Source organism: Ahaetulla prasina, chromosome 6, assembly GCF_028640845.1.
Source record: "Ahaetulla prasina isolate Xishuangbanna chromosome 6, ASM2864084v1, whole genome shotgun sequence".
In the NCBI taxonomy this organism is placed as follows: Eukaryota; Metazoa; Chordata; class Lepidosauria; order Squamata; family Colubridae; genus Ahaetulla; species Ahaetulla prasina.
In genome coordinates this window covers 6,890,323-6,906,097 of record NC_080544.1, presented here as the reverse complement: position 1 = coordinate 6,906,097, position 15,775 = coordinate 6,890,323, and the positions used below count along the sequence as shown (strand labels likewise).

The 15,775-nt window shown below is 45.8% G+C and overlaps 1 protein-coding gene across 3 annotated transcripts in view; it reads right to left on the bottom strand.

Annotated features, from left to right (window-relative positions):
- ARID5B (AT-rich interaction domain 5B) overlaps positions 1-15,775 on the bottom strand; it is a 169,601-nt gene that overhangs the window by 130,552 nt on the left and 23,274 nt on the right. For all 3 annotated transcript variants that reach the window (XR_009155830.1, XM_058189220.1, XM_058189219.1), the window contains one exon: positions 4,615-4,840. Coding sequence is in view for 1 of the 3 variants with exons in the window: in XM_058189220.1 (XP_058045203.1) it covers positions 4,615-4,840 (226 nt within the window). In the remaining 2 variants the exon portion in view is untranslated. The remainder of the gene's footprint in view (positions 1-4,614; positions 4,841-15,775) is intronic.

Here is a 15,775-nt window from a genome sequence, read left to right as displayed (position 1 = left end):
AGCCCAGATATACATGCTAGATTCATGCAACATCATAACCCAGGGGAAACAAGCAAGATTTGGAATTGTGGACAGTTTATGAACCACTGTTTATGTCTTAACATGCTGCATAATCTCGTTCAGTTCTCAAAGAAGACTGAGGGTGAGGTATAAAAGTCAGGTACAGTTTCCCCCTGATTCATCCAAGAAAGCCAGAGCACCACGAAAAAATGAACGGAAGAAGTAGGGCAGCGACCCCAATAAATGGAGTGCCCTCTACTAAACGTTGAGTCCTTCCTTCTTTCTGCCCATTTCCATGCAAGCCCAGCTCTGACTGTCCAGTCTTTTTCCATCTTTTTCCAATGGCACATTTTGAGATGAAGCCATTTATAACTGCCTGTCTTCAGAGTTTGTGTCTGTGTAATTGACAATAAACTCACTGCAAACCTCTTATGCTGTTTTAATAACCTTATCCTAAGACACTTTCTATTGTATGCCTCAAAGGGTGCCAATAAGAAAAAAATCAACCTGTACAGACATAGTTTCCTGCTTAAACACCAACTCAATGCATATAACCAGAGTGCAACTATAATGACATCTTTATGGGGCAAAGGAACTCTGTAAGAAGCAGCATTATATAAAATAATTTGATTTCTTTTCTTGAAGAATAGGTAGACCAATGAATGAATACATGAATGAAGATATGCATTCTCCCGTCTTCAGCTGGCTTGCTAGGCTCAAAGTCTGTAAAATAAACAAACCCTCATTCAACTTTGCTGATTTATCAAATATTGGGTATGCAAGTCAACTTATTCTAAAAATATCATAAATCTGAAGGAGGAAGAAGAGGCGGCAGAGGAGGATCAAATAAATGATTTAATCAAATGAATTTATCTTGAAAAACAGGCTGGCATGCTTAATGTGAATAACACATTCCACAACCAGTTCTATTATTATCTATACGGTAAGGCTGAACTTCTGTTATTTTGATAAATGTCTAAAAGAAACAGCATTCCTGATATAAATCAAGTGACGGTTGCAACTGCTGCTCTCCTGCTGACTAGGAGCACCTTGGACTTGGGACTTTCCTCCAGGAGACCCACAGAGGCCTTCAACCGTCCCCTGCTCTTCTGCTGCTGAGCTGCTCCAAGCACTGCAAAGAGCAAATGGCTGCCAGGGGCTTCGGCATCCATCCGATCCCCATTAGTTTTAGCCAGTGGGCAGATCATCAAGAATAACATTAGGATTCCCAGGAACTTAACCGATTTTATCACATCAGCTTGTCGTCGGCACCCAACCATCTCCATAGAGCAGTGACCTTCAGCTGCCTTTGGAGCTGTGGGGTTTACTTCTGTAAAATCTTTCTCAGATGTACTGGACTGGGTAGAACCAGCTCAATGTCCATTGCCTGGAACCGAACCAGAAATCAACCCATCCAGTTCCTTTCTCTTTCCAGGGCCAGCCCAACTCCCTGATCCCAGCATCCTTCAAACACTGTTCTCCTTAGCCAGGATGACTCTGCACCAGTTGCACAGCCAGGCCAGCAACAGAGGGAGGTTTGAAGCCCTCTGTTGTTTTCCTCTAGTGGTTTGTTACCCAGAGCGTTTTTTTTTTATAGCCCGGCCTCCAGCTGGGCTGATCTATTTAGTCAGTTTCATGTTGTCAAATAGTCTGGAGAGGACAGTTTTATTATGGGGATTCTGGGGAAAGCTTTTCCCTGTCATTTTGGCCTCAGACACTATTGCTGGCTCACACACACTTCATTATACCCTAATCCTGGGATAACAAAACAAAGTTGTTTCCTAGGCCGACACACAAAATTGACACACTGACCCATAAACTTCCCAATCCCAAACAAGCAAGAATTATACTTGCATCACGTGACACGACGAGATGTGTAAAGAATAATTCACAGTCATTCTGGGCTTAGAAATAACTACAAGCTACACATCTGGCCCGCTGACCTGCTTGTGCAAGACGAGCCAAGTTGGACTCTGCATGCACACTGGCGTTGTGTCAACTTGGATTCCTTCTCAAAGGGTTGTGTAAAGACTACTGGTCTGTTTTACCAAGGAAAAGTTCAGGATCACACGATTACAAACCGTTATTTGGCAAATAATGATTGTGAAAAATCTGAATAAACAATCTCTGCTAATGTAGTCTAACATTTTATCCACAATCAGATCAGAAACTTTTTAAATACTCTAGTTAATAGTGCCAAACTATCATCATTAAAAAGACTAATAGCCAATCCATACTTGTAAATTAAAGAAAAGGATTTTTTTAAAAAAAATAAATGGGATAAAGAAGTAAAAACTCTGTCCTGCCACACATCAGAAATCTTTCCCAATCTTCCACCACTTTGGGAACTCCATCTTTTGATTGAAATAAAACCCCAGCTCTGCCAGGAAGAAAATATCTACTTCTGTCCACTTAAGGATGAGATGGAAAGCCCAAAGGGTCCCAAGACCCAGCAGCAATGAAACAAAGATGAAAGGTTATGTCCATATGTACCTCCCAAAAATAAGGAGGTCATCTTCTGGTTCCTTGAAGCGTTGAATGAAGAAACAATGGTAAGTCAAGGCCACCAGCCCTGGGTCAGAACTTTCATGGGGCTTCTACAAGGAGATTGGAAACTTGCAGACTTCTCTGCATTTTGGGCTTTCGCATCCCAGAACAGAGCATGAAATTACACTTTTCTGAAAGGAAGAAATGTCTCTTGGAAAAACTTCAACTGATACAATCCGATGGGATACAGGATTTTTGTTTTTTCTTACATGGCCCTGCCAGACAACATGATTTCCTTAAAGCCTTTGGATTATGTACGTATTGATTGTTGGGCAAAATATATAAAGGCAAGATCTTGTAAAGAAGTCTCTGAAGATTTATTTTAACTATTTTGGTTTCTGGGTAAACTTGCTAGTTTCTATTTAGATACATGAATATATGTATGTATGCAGTTTATTAGAAGCTTAAAAAACAGAAGATAGTCTTTAAAAAGGCTCTGACTCTGAGAAGCCCAACAGCTTGTAGAAAAATAACTAAAACATGGAAAGCATTAACAGGGCAGCTGGGGATGTGATCCCCGTAACCTTCTAACTCACACGAAGGTGGGCAATGTTTAACATCCAGGACTCTAAGAATGTTTTGATCTGAGTGAGACTGAACTCTCACCAGCTTAGATGGTGGTGGCAGGATTGGTGGGGCACAGACGCCAGAGAGGGAGAGAGGCTGAGCCAGCCTCATGTCTTTCAAACCCAGAAAGGGAATCTTTCAGAGGCTCAGCCACTGGGCAACGAAATGACCAAGGAGCAAGTAACCTGTTGTGTCTGTGCCCCCCGAGCCGGGCCCCCTGCCAGAAAGTGACTTGGAAAGTGAGGGGGAAGGGCCATCAGGACTTACCTCGGGAGCACCGGCTCCCCTGGCTCAACTCCAGGAGCCAGAGGCAGGCCAGGTGGGGGAGATAACGAGGCCTCCGTCCCCTGTCTCTTCCCCACCACAGGCCACACCTCCAGACCAAGCTGATGGCAATCAGGCCTGGCTGGACCCTAGGTTTCGTAGGCAGGAGAGGTGGGAACAACAGAAGCAGAGGTGGGGCAGGCCTAGGAAGTGCTGAGTCATGGAGCCACACCCCACCGGATATAAAAGCAGCAAGGGCTGCTATACCTCTTCGTGGCGAGCAAATCAACTGCTTAAACTAGAGCTGAAGTACTGTTTGTTCCTGGTTGACTCATCAAGAGAGATAACAGAGACACTTGGCAGACGCTCGCTAGTTTGCTGCCAGAGCTGATAGTGCCGGCTAATTAAGTCATCGCTCGGACTGAGGCGAGGGGGACAGAACACAACCATATTAAGCTTTCAGCTTTACAAAGACAGAAGCAAAACACCTAGTCCATCAGAAAACCCCACTGAAATGAGTAAGTGGGTCCAATGAAAGTCACACACAAGGAAAAAAAAAACCTCTCTTGACCACCCTACACAAGACCCATAGGGAGGAGAGCAGAGGTCCCTACAGTGGCCTTGGCAGTGGCTCGCCTTCTCAATTCTGGCAGTTTGCATTGACTCTGATGCCATCTATTCTGTGCAAATATCGTTCACACATTATCCTTGCCCTCCAGTGAATTTTCAATACACTTAATCCTCTGCAGCCCAACAGACACTTGAATGTTCCTTCGTTTTACAGTCACCTTAGAACAGGGATCTCCAACCTTGGTCCCTTTAAGACTTGTGGATTTCAATTCCCAGGAGTCCCTCAGCCATCAAAGCTGGCTGAGGAACTCTGGGAGTTGAAGTCCAATAAAGGGACCAAGGTTGGAGACCCCTGTTCTAAACCAAGTGGTGAAAGATCCATTGATGTGCTTTAAGACAGGGGTCTCCAACCTTGGTCCCTTTAAGACTTGTGGACTTCGACTCCCAGAGTCCCTCAGCCATCAAAGCTGGCTGAGGAACTCTGGGAGTCGAAGTCCACAAGTCTTAAAGGGACCAAGGTTGGAGACCCCTGCCTTAGAAGTCCTTACCAGATTCCCGGAGTCTCTGCCATACACCCTTTCTCCTTTCAGTCAAGAAAAGCCCAAGAAAATTGGCCCTTCAATAATTGCAGAACCCGTCTCTCACAAGAACCAAAGGAGCACTCACCCAAGTCGGCCTTTTCCTTCAAAATATCCTTGAAATTGAGGCCACTGTTGTGCGTGGATTGCCGGAACCTGCTTAGGTTTTCCCTCTGCCCATCTTTCCCCAGTTCTGGAGGAGTGAAGGTTTCCTCCTGGACGCCACGTTTCCACTTGGAGATATCTGTCCGGGCCCATTGGGCCAAATCTTCAAGCTTCACAGTTACTTTTTCTGAAGCAGCAATGACTTCATCCTGGAAGAGTCAAAGGGGGAAATGTCATGTTGGCTCCTGACTCGTATCGTCACCAAATTACAACAAACTTTTCTCACCAAATGACGTGGAGATGATCTCCTGATCTCCCACTTTGTCCTAGCACATCACTGCCTTAAAAGCAGTCTGAGGATTCTGGTTAGGGTTAAGGCTGAGGGGGCCTCCCTTTTTTTTTTTTATAAAAAAAGTTTTATTTTTACATTCATATCCAACAACTCATCCAATGTACAATCATATACAATTAGTCGGGCTTGCCCAGCCACCACCCCCTCCTTTTAACTCTCTTCCCTCTTCTACCTTCTTCTACTTTCCAAACCTTCCTCCCCTTCTCTTATCTACATTCTCTCCTCCCTCCACCCTATACCTTCCTTCTCCCTCTTCTACCCCTCTTCCTTCCTCTTCTACCCCTCTTCTCCTCTTTCCTACCTCCTACTCTCTCCTCCTTTCTCCCTCCCCACCGTTCTAAAATGGTAACTGGGCAGACCCGACCCTACATTGATTATATTTATACATCTTCAATAATCCCTGTACATTAACCATCACTCCATCCTCTACCCTCATCCCCCCCCCAGTTCCCCTCCCCCTTACCCACCCCCCGACTTCCCAGAACAAAATGCAGGGTATCAAAACTAACAATCATAATTCGTCGTCGGGCGTTGGCGCCGGTGGAACGTCGTCGGGCGTTAGCCCTCCAGATTATCGAGGGCCCACCTTGAGGACGGGCTTTGGAGTCTCGAGAGGTGGCATGCGAAAAATAGGAGGCTTAGGGGTTTTCTAATTAGTTGTTTTAATAGATTTTTTAAGGGGAGTTTTAATGGGGATTTTAAGGGTTGGGAGGGGAGGATTTGACGGTAGGGGAGAGAACCCGTCGGGGAGGGATCCAGCCCCTGTGCTTGTTCGCGACATTGTTACATCTGGTCTGAAGGCAGGGGGGGAGGGTTCTGTTCCAGGACTAGAGGGCTGTCCAATCTGTACGGTAAGTGGGAGAGGCAGATATGGCGGAGGGGGCGTGTCAGTGTTGGGAGCACGTGCTCGATGTTTGACGGCGATCACGTGCTCCGGCCCTCAGTCCCTACCCGTTCCTCAGGCGGCCATGATCCTCAGAGCCTGGATCTTGGTTGATGTTATGTAATGCCGGTCCGTGGCTAATAAAGCCCCCTGATTTGCGATCTTATTCAGGGGAGTCCGGACCTTATGGGCATTACGGAGACCTGGTTGGGTCCGGAGGGGGGGGGTTCCCCTCGTTGAGCTGTGCCCTCCAGGTTTCCGAGCATTTCATCAGCCGAGGGCCCAAGGTAGGGGTGGGGGGGTGGCGGTGGTCATTAAGGAAGATCTAGAACCGAGGCCACTGTTCCTCAGATTGCTGGTTGTGAATCCTCTATGTGAGGTGGGGCCATAGGAATCAGTTGGGCTTGTTGATCGCGTACCTGGCTCCTTGCTGCGTGACCACAGCCCTGCCCGAGCTGTTGGAGGTACTTGCCTCTGTGGCGGTTGAGACCCCCAGACTTATAGTCATGGGGGATTTCAACTTGCCATCGGCTGGCTTGCTATCGACTGCAGCTCGGGAGTTCCAGGCTTCCATGACGGCCTTGGACCTGATTCGGGTAAATGATGGCCCCACGCACATGGGGGGAGGCACACTGGACCTGATTTATATCTCTGGTCAGTGGTTAAATGATCTGGAATTAGATGATTTAGTAACAGAACCGATGTCATGGTCCGATCATTTTCTCCTTCGACTAGACTTCTGAACCGCCATCCACCATCGCGGGAGACGGAACCTATACGGTGGTTCCGTCCCAGGCGCCTGATGGACCCTGAGAGGTTCCGGACGGAGCTTGGGCCATTCCTGAGGATCTGGCCCACGGCACGACTGAGGAACTAGTTGCGGCCTGGGAGCGGGCGCGGCTGGGGCCTTGGACCGTGTCGTGTCTTTGCGACCTCTGACCCAGCGCAGATCTCGTTTGGCCCCTTGGTTCTCCGAGGGGCTGAGGGAAATGAAACGCCGGAGAAGACGTCTAGAGAGCACCTGGAGGTCCAGCCGTTCCGAAGCTGATCGGACACTAGTTAGGTCCTATTCTAGGACCTACCTAGTGGCAATGAGGGAGGCGAGGCGCTCATATGCCTCCACCCTCATTGCGTCGGCAGATAACCGCCCAGCCGCCCTGTTTCGGGTGACCCGTTCCCTCCTTCATCAGGAGGTGCGGGATGACCCGTTGCAGGGACGTGCTGAGGAGTTTAGTGGTTATCTATATGATAAAATCGCTCAACTCCAGGATGGTCTGGACCGAAATTGGGATGATCCAGGCGAGGGAGAGGAGACACGTCTTGTTGAGTCCATTTGGGATGAGTTTGACCCTGTGGCTCCGAGGCGTGGACAGGTTGTTGGGGAGACTTCACGCCACTACATGTTTACTGGACCCGTGTCCTTCCTGGCTGGTACTGGCCACTCAGGAGGTGACACGAGGCTGGCTCAGGAGATTATCAACGCTTCTTTGTTGGAAGGGTTTTCCTGCCGCCTTGAAAGAGGCGGTGGTGAGACCCTCCTCAAGAAGCCCTCCATGGACCCAGCTATTTTGGGTAATTATCGTCCAGTCTCCAACCTTCGCTTTGTTGCGAAGGTTGTAGAGAGTGCTGTGGCGCGACAGCTACCCCAATACCTGGATGAAGCCGTCTATCTAGACCCGTTCCAGTCCGGCTTCCGACCCGGGTACAGCACGGAGACAGCTTTGGTCGCATTGGTGGATGATCTCTGGAGGGCCAGGGACAGGGGTTATTCCTCTGCCCTGGTCCTATTAGATCTCTCAGCGGCTTTTGATACCATCGACCATGGTATCCTGCTGCGCCGGTTGGGGGGATTGGGAGTGGGAGGCACCGTGTATCGGTGGTTCTCCTCCTATCTCTCTGACCGGCCGCAGACGGTGTTGACAGGGGGGCAGAGGTCGACCGCGAGGGACCTCACTTGTGGGGTGCCGCAGGGGTCGATTCTCTCGCCCCTTCTGTTCAACATCTATATGAAGCCGTTGGGTGAGATCATCAGTGGCTTTGGGGTGAGATACCAGCTGTATGCTGATGACACCCAGCTGTACTTCTCCACCCCAGGCCACCCCAATGAAGCTGTTGAAGTGCTGTCCCGTGTGTGGAAGCCGTGCAGGTCTGGATGGGGAGAAACAGGCTCAAGCTTAATCCTCCAAGACGGAGTGGCTGTGGATGCGGCACCCGATTCAGTCAGCTGCAGCCGCGGCTGACTGTTGGAGGCGAGTTATTGGCCCCAAAGGATAGGGTGCGAACTTAGGTGTCCTCCTGGATGAGCGGCTGTCGTTTGAAGATCATTTGACGGCCGTCTCCAGGGGGGCCTTCCACCAGGTTCGCCTGGTTCGGCAGTTGCGCCCCTTCCTTGATCGGGATGCCTTGTGCACGGTCACTCATGCGCTCATTACCTCTCGCTTGGATTATTGTAATGCTCTCTACATGGGGCTCCTTGAAGTGCACTCGGAGGCTTCAGTTAGTCAGAATGCAGCTGCGCTGGTGATAGAAGGAGCTCGCGTAGCTCCCATATAACACCGCCTCCTGCGCAGACTGCACTGGCTACCTGTGGCCTTCGAGTGCACTTTAAGGTGTTGGTTACTACCTTTAAAGCGCTCCATGGCTTAGGGCCTGGGTACTTACGGGACCGCCTGCTGTTACCACATGCCTCCCACCGACCCGTACGCTCTCACAGAGAGGGACTTCTCAGGGTGCCGTCCGCCAAGCAATGTCGGCTGGGGGCCCCCCGGGGGAGGGCCCTCTCTGTGGGGGGTCCCACCCTCTGGAGCGAACTTCCCCAGGTTTACGCCAAATACCTGACCTTGGACATTCCGTCGAACTGAAGACACATCTTTTATTCGCGGGCTGGCTTAAATTGATTTTAACAAATTTTTAAATTCTTAGAAATTAATTTTAAATGGGGTTTTTTAGCTTATTATATATTTTACTTCTCAGGCCAATTTTAAAATAAGTTTTTTAACTGCATTTTAAATTTGTATATTGTACCGTCTGTTTTATTCTTGCCTGTACACCGCCCTGAGTCCTTCGGGAGAAGGGCGGTATAGAAATCAAATAAATAAATAAAATAAATAAAAATAAATAAATAATCCAAAATAAATCTTAAATTATAATCTCTAGTCACTCCACACATAATCACACTCTCAATTCCCCTCTCCTTCAAAAAATATGTCTAATACAAAATATTTCCTAAATTTACTCATATGCTATTCGATATTTTTTTTATCTGATACTTATTTTGAATATAATCCACATTTTCCATATATTTTTCTTGTGTATAGTCTTTCAAATAAGCAGAAATTTTTGCCATTTCTGCCAGATTTGATACTTTAAGTGTCGATTCTTCAATCGTAGGTAATTCTTCTTTCTTCCAATATTGAGTAATCAAAAGTCTTGCGGCTGTTATTAAGTTCAAAATCAATTTAATCTCTATAGCTGTACAATCCATAATTATTCCTAGTAGAAAGAACTAGGAATTCTACTTTTCTACTAGGGGGCCTCCCTTTTTGTGGCTCTCCTCTGTTGCTTCTCCCCCATACAGCCATCCCAGGGGTGTGCAGCATGACGGTTTCCCATAATTTCCATCCACCCAAAACATGGCATCTTCCCACTCCTTCGCCTTTCCCTTAACTCTTCCCATTTTTTTAAAAAAAACCCTACTTTCATTAAAAGCAGTTCCAAAGTAGGGCATACTGACTGTTCAAACGTTTGGATTGGTTCTAAAAATTTTGAGGAGGAGCCTCGTGGCAGCAGATCCCAAGGAGTTGGCCTTTTGCTCTGTTCCACCGCTATCCATGGAGGCTCACATCACGGAAGACTAAATGATCTAAGTCAGGGGTCTCCAACCTTGGTCCTTTAGGACTTGTGGACTTCAACTCCCAGAGTCCCTCAGCCAGCAAAGCTTTGCTGGCTGAGGGACTCTGGGAGTTGAAGTCCGCAAGTCTTAAAGGGACCAAGGTTGGAGACCCCTGATCTAAGTGCCAAAGTCCACTGCAACTACATCGCAAAAAAGGCTTTAAGAGTTGTAAACTTAATCTTGCATAGCTTCTTCTCCAGAAAGATTACACTACTAACCAGAGCATATAAAACATTTGCTAGACCAATTCCTGAATACAGCTCGCCTGTCTGGAACCCACACCTTATTTCTGACATAAATACAATTGAGCGTGTCCAGAAATATTTTACAAAAAGAGTTCTCCACTCCTCTGATCACAACAAAATACCTTATGCCACCAGACTTGAAATCCTGGGTTTAGAAAACTTAGAACTCCGCTGCCTTAGGCATGACCTGAGTATAACTCATAAAATCATCTGCTACAATGTCCTTCCTGTCGAAGACTACTTCAGCTTCAATCACAACAATACACGAGCACACAATAGATTTATGCTTAATGTTAGTTAACCGCTCCAATCTTGATTGCAGAAAATATGACTTCTGTAACAGTTGTTAATGCCTGGAATGCACTACCTGACTCTGTGGTCTCTTCCCAAAATCCCCAAAGCTTTAACCAATGACTACCTATTATTGACCTCACCCCATTCCTAAGAGGTCTGTAAGGGGCGTGCATAAGAGCACCAGCATGCCTACCATTCCTGTCCTAATGTTCCCTTTGATTGTATCCAATTTGTATGGTTATTTCATGCTTATGCTTATATATACTGTTGTGACAAACAAACAAACAAATAAATAAATAGAAAGACAAATCAGGACACCTTTTGCCTTCTGCTTTTGTTCTGGGAGGCTGCTCTCCACCCCCCAGGGCACTAGCACAAGGGGGAGCCAAACCCCTATGAAAAGAAAACCCTCTTTTCTAAAAGGGTGACTTGGCTGCAGTACTTGGCACTGAGACCATTGCAACTGATGTTAAAATACACTAAGCCAGGGGACTCTAACCTTGGCAACCTTGAAGTCCACAAGTCTTAAAGTTGCCAAGGTTGGAGTACCCTGCACTAAGGAGGCTCAGACCACCAGAAAAGGCCAGGATTTCCAGCAGGTTAGCCCGAGAAGCCTACATCTCATCCCCAAAGAAGGCAATTCCACAAGTCTCCAGGATTTGAGCTTTGGCTTGAAGGAATCTTTGCCTTTATAACCTGCACAGAAATGAATAACCCATGAAGATGTCACCTGAACATATATGCCCTTTTGGGGGAGTGCAAAGAGACATCCCTCATTAGGCTGTTCTTTCTTGTTCACATCACATTGCACAGTGTTACAATTGTTAATGTTACTTAAATCAACCTTTTATACATTTTTCCAAGAATATGAAATAGAATTTACTTCTAAATAAACAGAAACCAGAGATAAGTGTGTATGTGTTCCATCCTCCGCATTACCAGGGATTGAGCAAGGGCCCCTTTCTGAAAATGCAATTAATCTACAGAGGCAAAAATGCATAGCATGATGAGTAATGGTTCTAACTTGTTCTTATTTGCACAAATGATCTAATAATAAATGGGGTTCCTGGAACTCTGAGTCACTAGAAAATTCCTGTTTATGATACAATTTCCTTGCCTGATACACAAATATTGAAGTAAACTTTTGTTCTAAAAGTTACATGAAACGTTTGACCTAATCACCCAAGAAATATTACAAAAAATCTGCAAGTCTCCTGCAAAATAAGATAATGCAAAATAAGATAATGCAATGGGCAATGTTCTGATTTCCGGCGCGTTTCCAAGCAATTAGTTTTAATTCTTCCTTTTTTCTCAAGTTTCCTTAAATTAACAGGTAATCCTTGACTTACAGCAGTTCATTTAGTGACCATTCAAACTTAACAACACTACTGAAAAAAGTGACTTATGACTTATGTTTTTCACACTTACAATTGTTGCAGCATCCCCACAGCAGTCACATGATCAAAATTTGGATGGTTGGCAACTGGTTCGTATTTATGACGGTTGCAGTTTCCCGGGGTCACATGATTCCCTTTAACAACTGCAGTGATTCACTTAACAAATGGGGCAAGAAAAGTTGTAAAATGGAACAAAACTCACTTAAACAAATGTCTCCTTTAGCAACACAAATGTTGGGCTCAATTGTGGTCGTAAGTCGAGGACTACCAGTATTACTTTAGAGAATTGTCCTTTACAGAATGCCTATTTAATCAAGTCTGTGGACTGAAGTTTGTTTTACACCCCTGCCAGGAGCACAGTGGGAGACAGCATCACAGGGCCAACCGTTATCCTTGCAAAAGGATCACTGGAAATGAAATTGCTATTACTTCTAAAAGACAAGAGCCAACGTTTCATGAGATACCAAGCAAGAATGTCCAATATTGCCAGGTTCGGCAATTTCAGAAGATTTCAGCGATTTTTAAATACCCCATTCAATGTCTTCCAGGTACCTTAGACCAGGGGTCTCCAACCTTGGTCCCTTTAAGACTTGTGGACTTCAACTCCCAGAGTTCCTCAGCCAGCTTTGCTGGCTGAGGGACTCCGGGAGTTGAAGTCCACAAGTCTTAAAGGGACCAAGGCTGGAGACCCCTGCCTTAGACATCAACTCTCATATTCTCAACCAGTATGGGAATTATGAGTACCAAGGGCCAAGATGGGTGGCTTCACACATCATGCAAGCAATTACAACTTAATTCTGTATGGCCATTTTGGCTGGGAATCTATCCAACAGATCCCAGCAGGAGAAATGCTGAAAGCCAAGTAATGTACCAACACTCCATAAATCTTGTCCGGCTCTTTAAAAGAGCCTTACACAAACATGATCTTCCCAGGGACCACGACTCTCAGCCCGATGGGTTCTTCCCCAAGACTCAGCCAGGCCAAGGTTCCTGTTTTCAGAAGGATCTGGGCGCCAGACCAGGCGATACAGGACTGCTTCTAAAGGGGCAAAGGATTAGCACAGCAGTTCTCAACCTGTGGGTCGGGACCCCGTTGGGGGTCGAATGACGATTTGCCAGGGGTCGCCTAAGACCATCGGAAATTATGGGAAGTATATTTGCGAGTCGAAGAATCGCGCTCCAATGGTTGACTCCACAAGCCAGCTGCAGGCTCTTCAAATCGCCAGTCGAATTGGCTTCAGGCGCGATGAGTTAAAAAAGAGAGAAATCTTTGCTCTGATGTCTCCCTCTCAAGCCAGCTGCAATCGCTCCCAATCGCTAGCCTAATCTGGCTTCAGGTGCCATAAACTTAATAGGGGAGGAGTCTCCCTTTAATGCCTCCGTCCTCAAGGCAATCGCAAGCAATTCAGATCCAGCCAATACGGCTTCAGGCGCAATAAATTCAAAACAAAAATAATTTTACGGTTGGGGTCGCCACATTGTGGGGAATTGTATTAAAGGGGTCGCAGCACTATAAAGGTTGAGAACCACTGGATTAGCACTTCCATTGCCAGGCGCTCACCTCCTCCTTTTCAGGAACTGCCATGGCTAACCTTTTGTTGGAATCCTAGGTGAACAAAGTTGACCATTAAATAACTAAAAGGTGAGCAAAATTATGACTCCATCAGGAACCGATAATCCTGTTATTGAGGATCCAGGGCTGATGCCCAGAGACCAAGCCACACAAGGCACCTGCAGAAAGACTATTCATTCCGTACTGCCAGCAACCAACAATTCCATCTCACAAGCAAATGAAGGGCCTCTGTGGCTCAGACTGGTAAGACAGTCTGTTATTAACACAGCTGCCTGCAATTACTGAAGGTTCTAGTCCCACCAGGCCCAAGGTTGACTCAGCCTTCCATCCTTTATAAGGTAGGTAAAAGGAGGACCCAGATTGTTGGGGGCAATAAGTTGACTTTGTATATAAATATACAAATAGGATGAAGACTATTGCTAACATAGTGTAAGCCGCCCTGAGTCTTCAGAGAAGGGCAGGATATAAATGCAAATAAAAAAAAACAAAAACTCAGGACTCATGGACCATCAGTTCTATTTGGCCACTGGAATCTGATTCAAATGAACACAGATCTTATCCCATTCTCCTTTAATCCTGCGCTCTCTCTCCCCAAGTGGAAACTCCTCCTTGGAGTAGAATCTCTTCTTCCATTGATGGAAAATGAGCGTGAACTTTCTGTCTTGCGACTTGATTTAGCCCAAAAGATGCATGGCTCCATTGTGGAGCTGGGGATTTTTCGGGTGGCCAAAACAGCTGTCTTGACTCTTTCATGCAACTGCTTGTAATGTGGATTTTAATTCCATTTACAAATGGAGTGTTTAGTTTATATGACACCTGGAGGAACTTACAGTGATGCTATTATTAAACAATAACTATAAAATGCCACAGGTTACAGCAGCATTCCTGTAACACAGCGGTAATCACCGTAATCTAACCTTGTTATAATTATCATCATTTCCATCAATGTACAGGACCAGAACAAAGGGTCTCTGCAGCAAAATGACATGTGACAATATTAATAATATTAATGCACACAATTCAACTAAAGCACCTTTGATGGGAAAATTGAAAATACTTAGCATTTTCTGGTATTTGCATTTCTGGCCTCCACAGGGCTGGGAAATCCTTACACTCTGGCTGACTCCAGCCCCAACTGCATTAAGCCTGCGGCAGCTTATGGCATAATTTGGTGCACAGAAAGGCCTGGCCGTGGAGACCCCTCCCATTTTAGATTCAGGTAACATAAGCAGGACCCAAGGTGTGTGCTGCTTTCTTTTCCTCCTGGGTTGGAAGTTCTTCTGAGTGGAGGTTCTTCTCCTCCACTGAGATCCTGAAAGGATGTGCCCGTTCCTAGCAACAGCCATCCTAGAACTGGAAGGGGCCCTGGAGATCATCCAGTCTAATCTCCTGCCCAGCAGAGGAATCCAAATGAAAGCATCCAGGCAGATGGTGGCCTGGCTCCGCTTGACGCACCTCTTCTTTAAGGCAACCCCTTAGATATTGAAAGACTACTATCATGTTTCCCCTGGTCTTTCTTTTCATTAAACTAGACATATTCAATTCCATCATATGTTTTAGCCTCCAGTCCCCTAATCATCTTTGTTGCTCTTCTCTGCACTTTTTCTTTGGTCCAATATCTCATCATCATCATTATCATCATTATCATTATCATTATCATTATCATTATCATTATCATTATCATTATTATTATTATTATTATTATTATTATTATTATTTATATCCTGCCCTTCTCCGAAGACTCAGGGCGGCTTACACTATGTCAAGCAATAGTCTTCATCCATTTGTATATTATATACAAAGTCAACTTTATTGCCCCCAACAATCTGGGTCCTCATTTTACCTACCTTATAAAGGATGGAAGGCTGAGTCAACCTTGGGCCTGGTGGGGCTTGAACCTGCAGTAATTGCAAGCAGCTGTGTTAATAACAGACTATTTAGTCTGTTGAGCCACCAGAGGCCCTTTGATGACTGTTCCCTACAACTTTGAAAGAGCTGCAACTTGCTTGTAGGAGGCACATCTATTGCGGTGGGCAGGCAATTCTAGGCCCTAACAATTCATCAATTTGATAGGGTGCCCCCCCCCATTTTTCTAGCTTAAATGCTCTTTGCTGCACTATCAGATTTTATTCCCAAATTTCTGAGCAGAAGTGGGTACTTCTGACTCACAGTGCAGCTTCTTCCCCCATTTTTACCACTTCACTTCCTTTTGAACAAATTACCTTCCTTCAATTCCAATTATAATTCTCTATTCCTAATTTCTGTCTACTCAAGGCCACTGTAAAGTGCCTTTGCCATCTCCAGGCTTAAGATTGTGAACTTATTTTGATTAATACATGACAGTTGGCACATAAACTTGAAAAATATATTATTTTGAAAGCAATGCTGAGATGGTAAATATTGGGCTGTGCGGCTATTCCTGCCTTTGATGGGCTGATGTCCTCCAGACAAACTGACTCTTCCCTTGCATAAACCCTGAGGTGGCAGAAAAGCCTCCATGAGATCAAG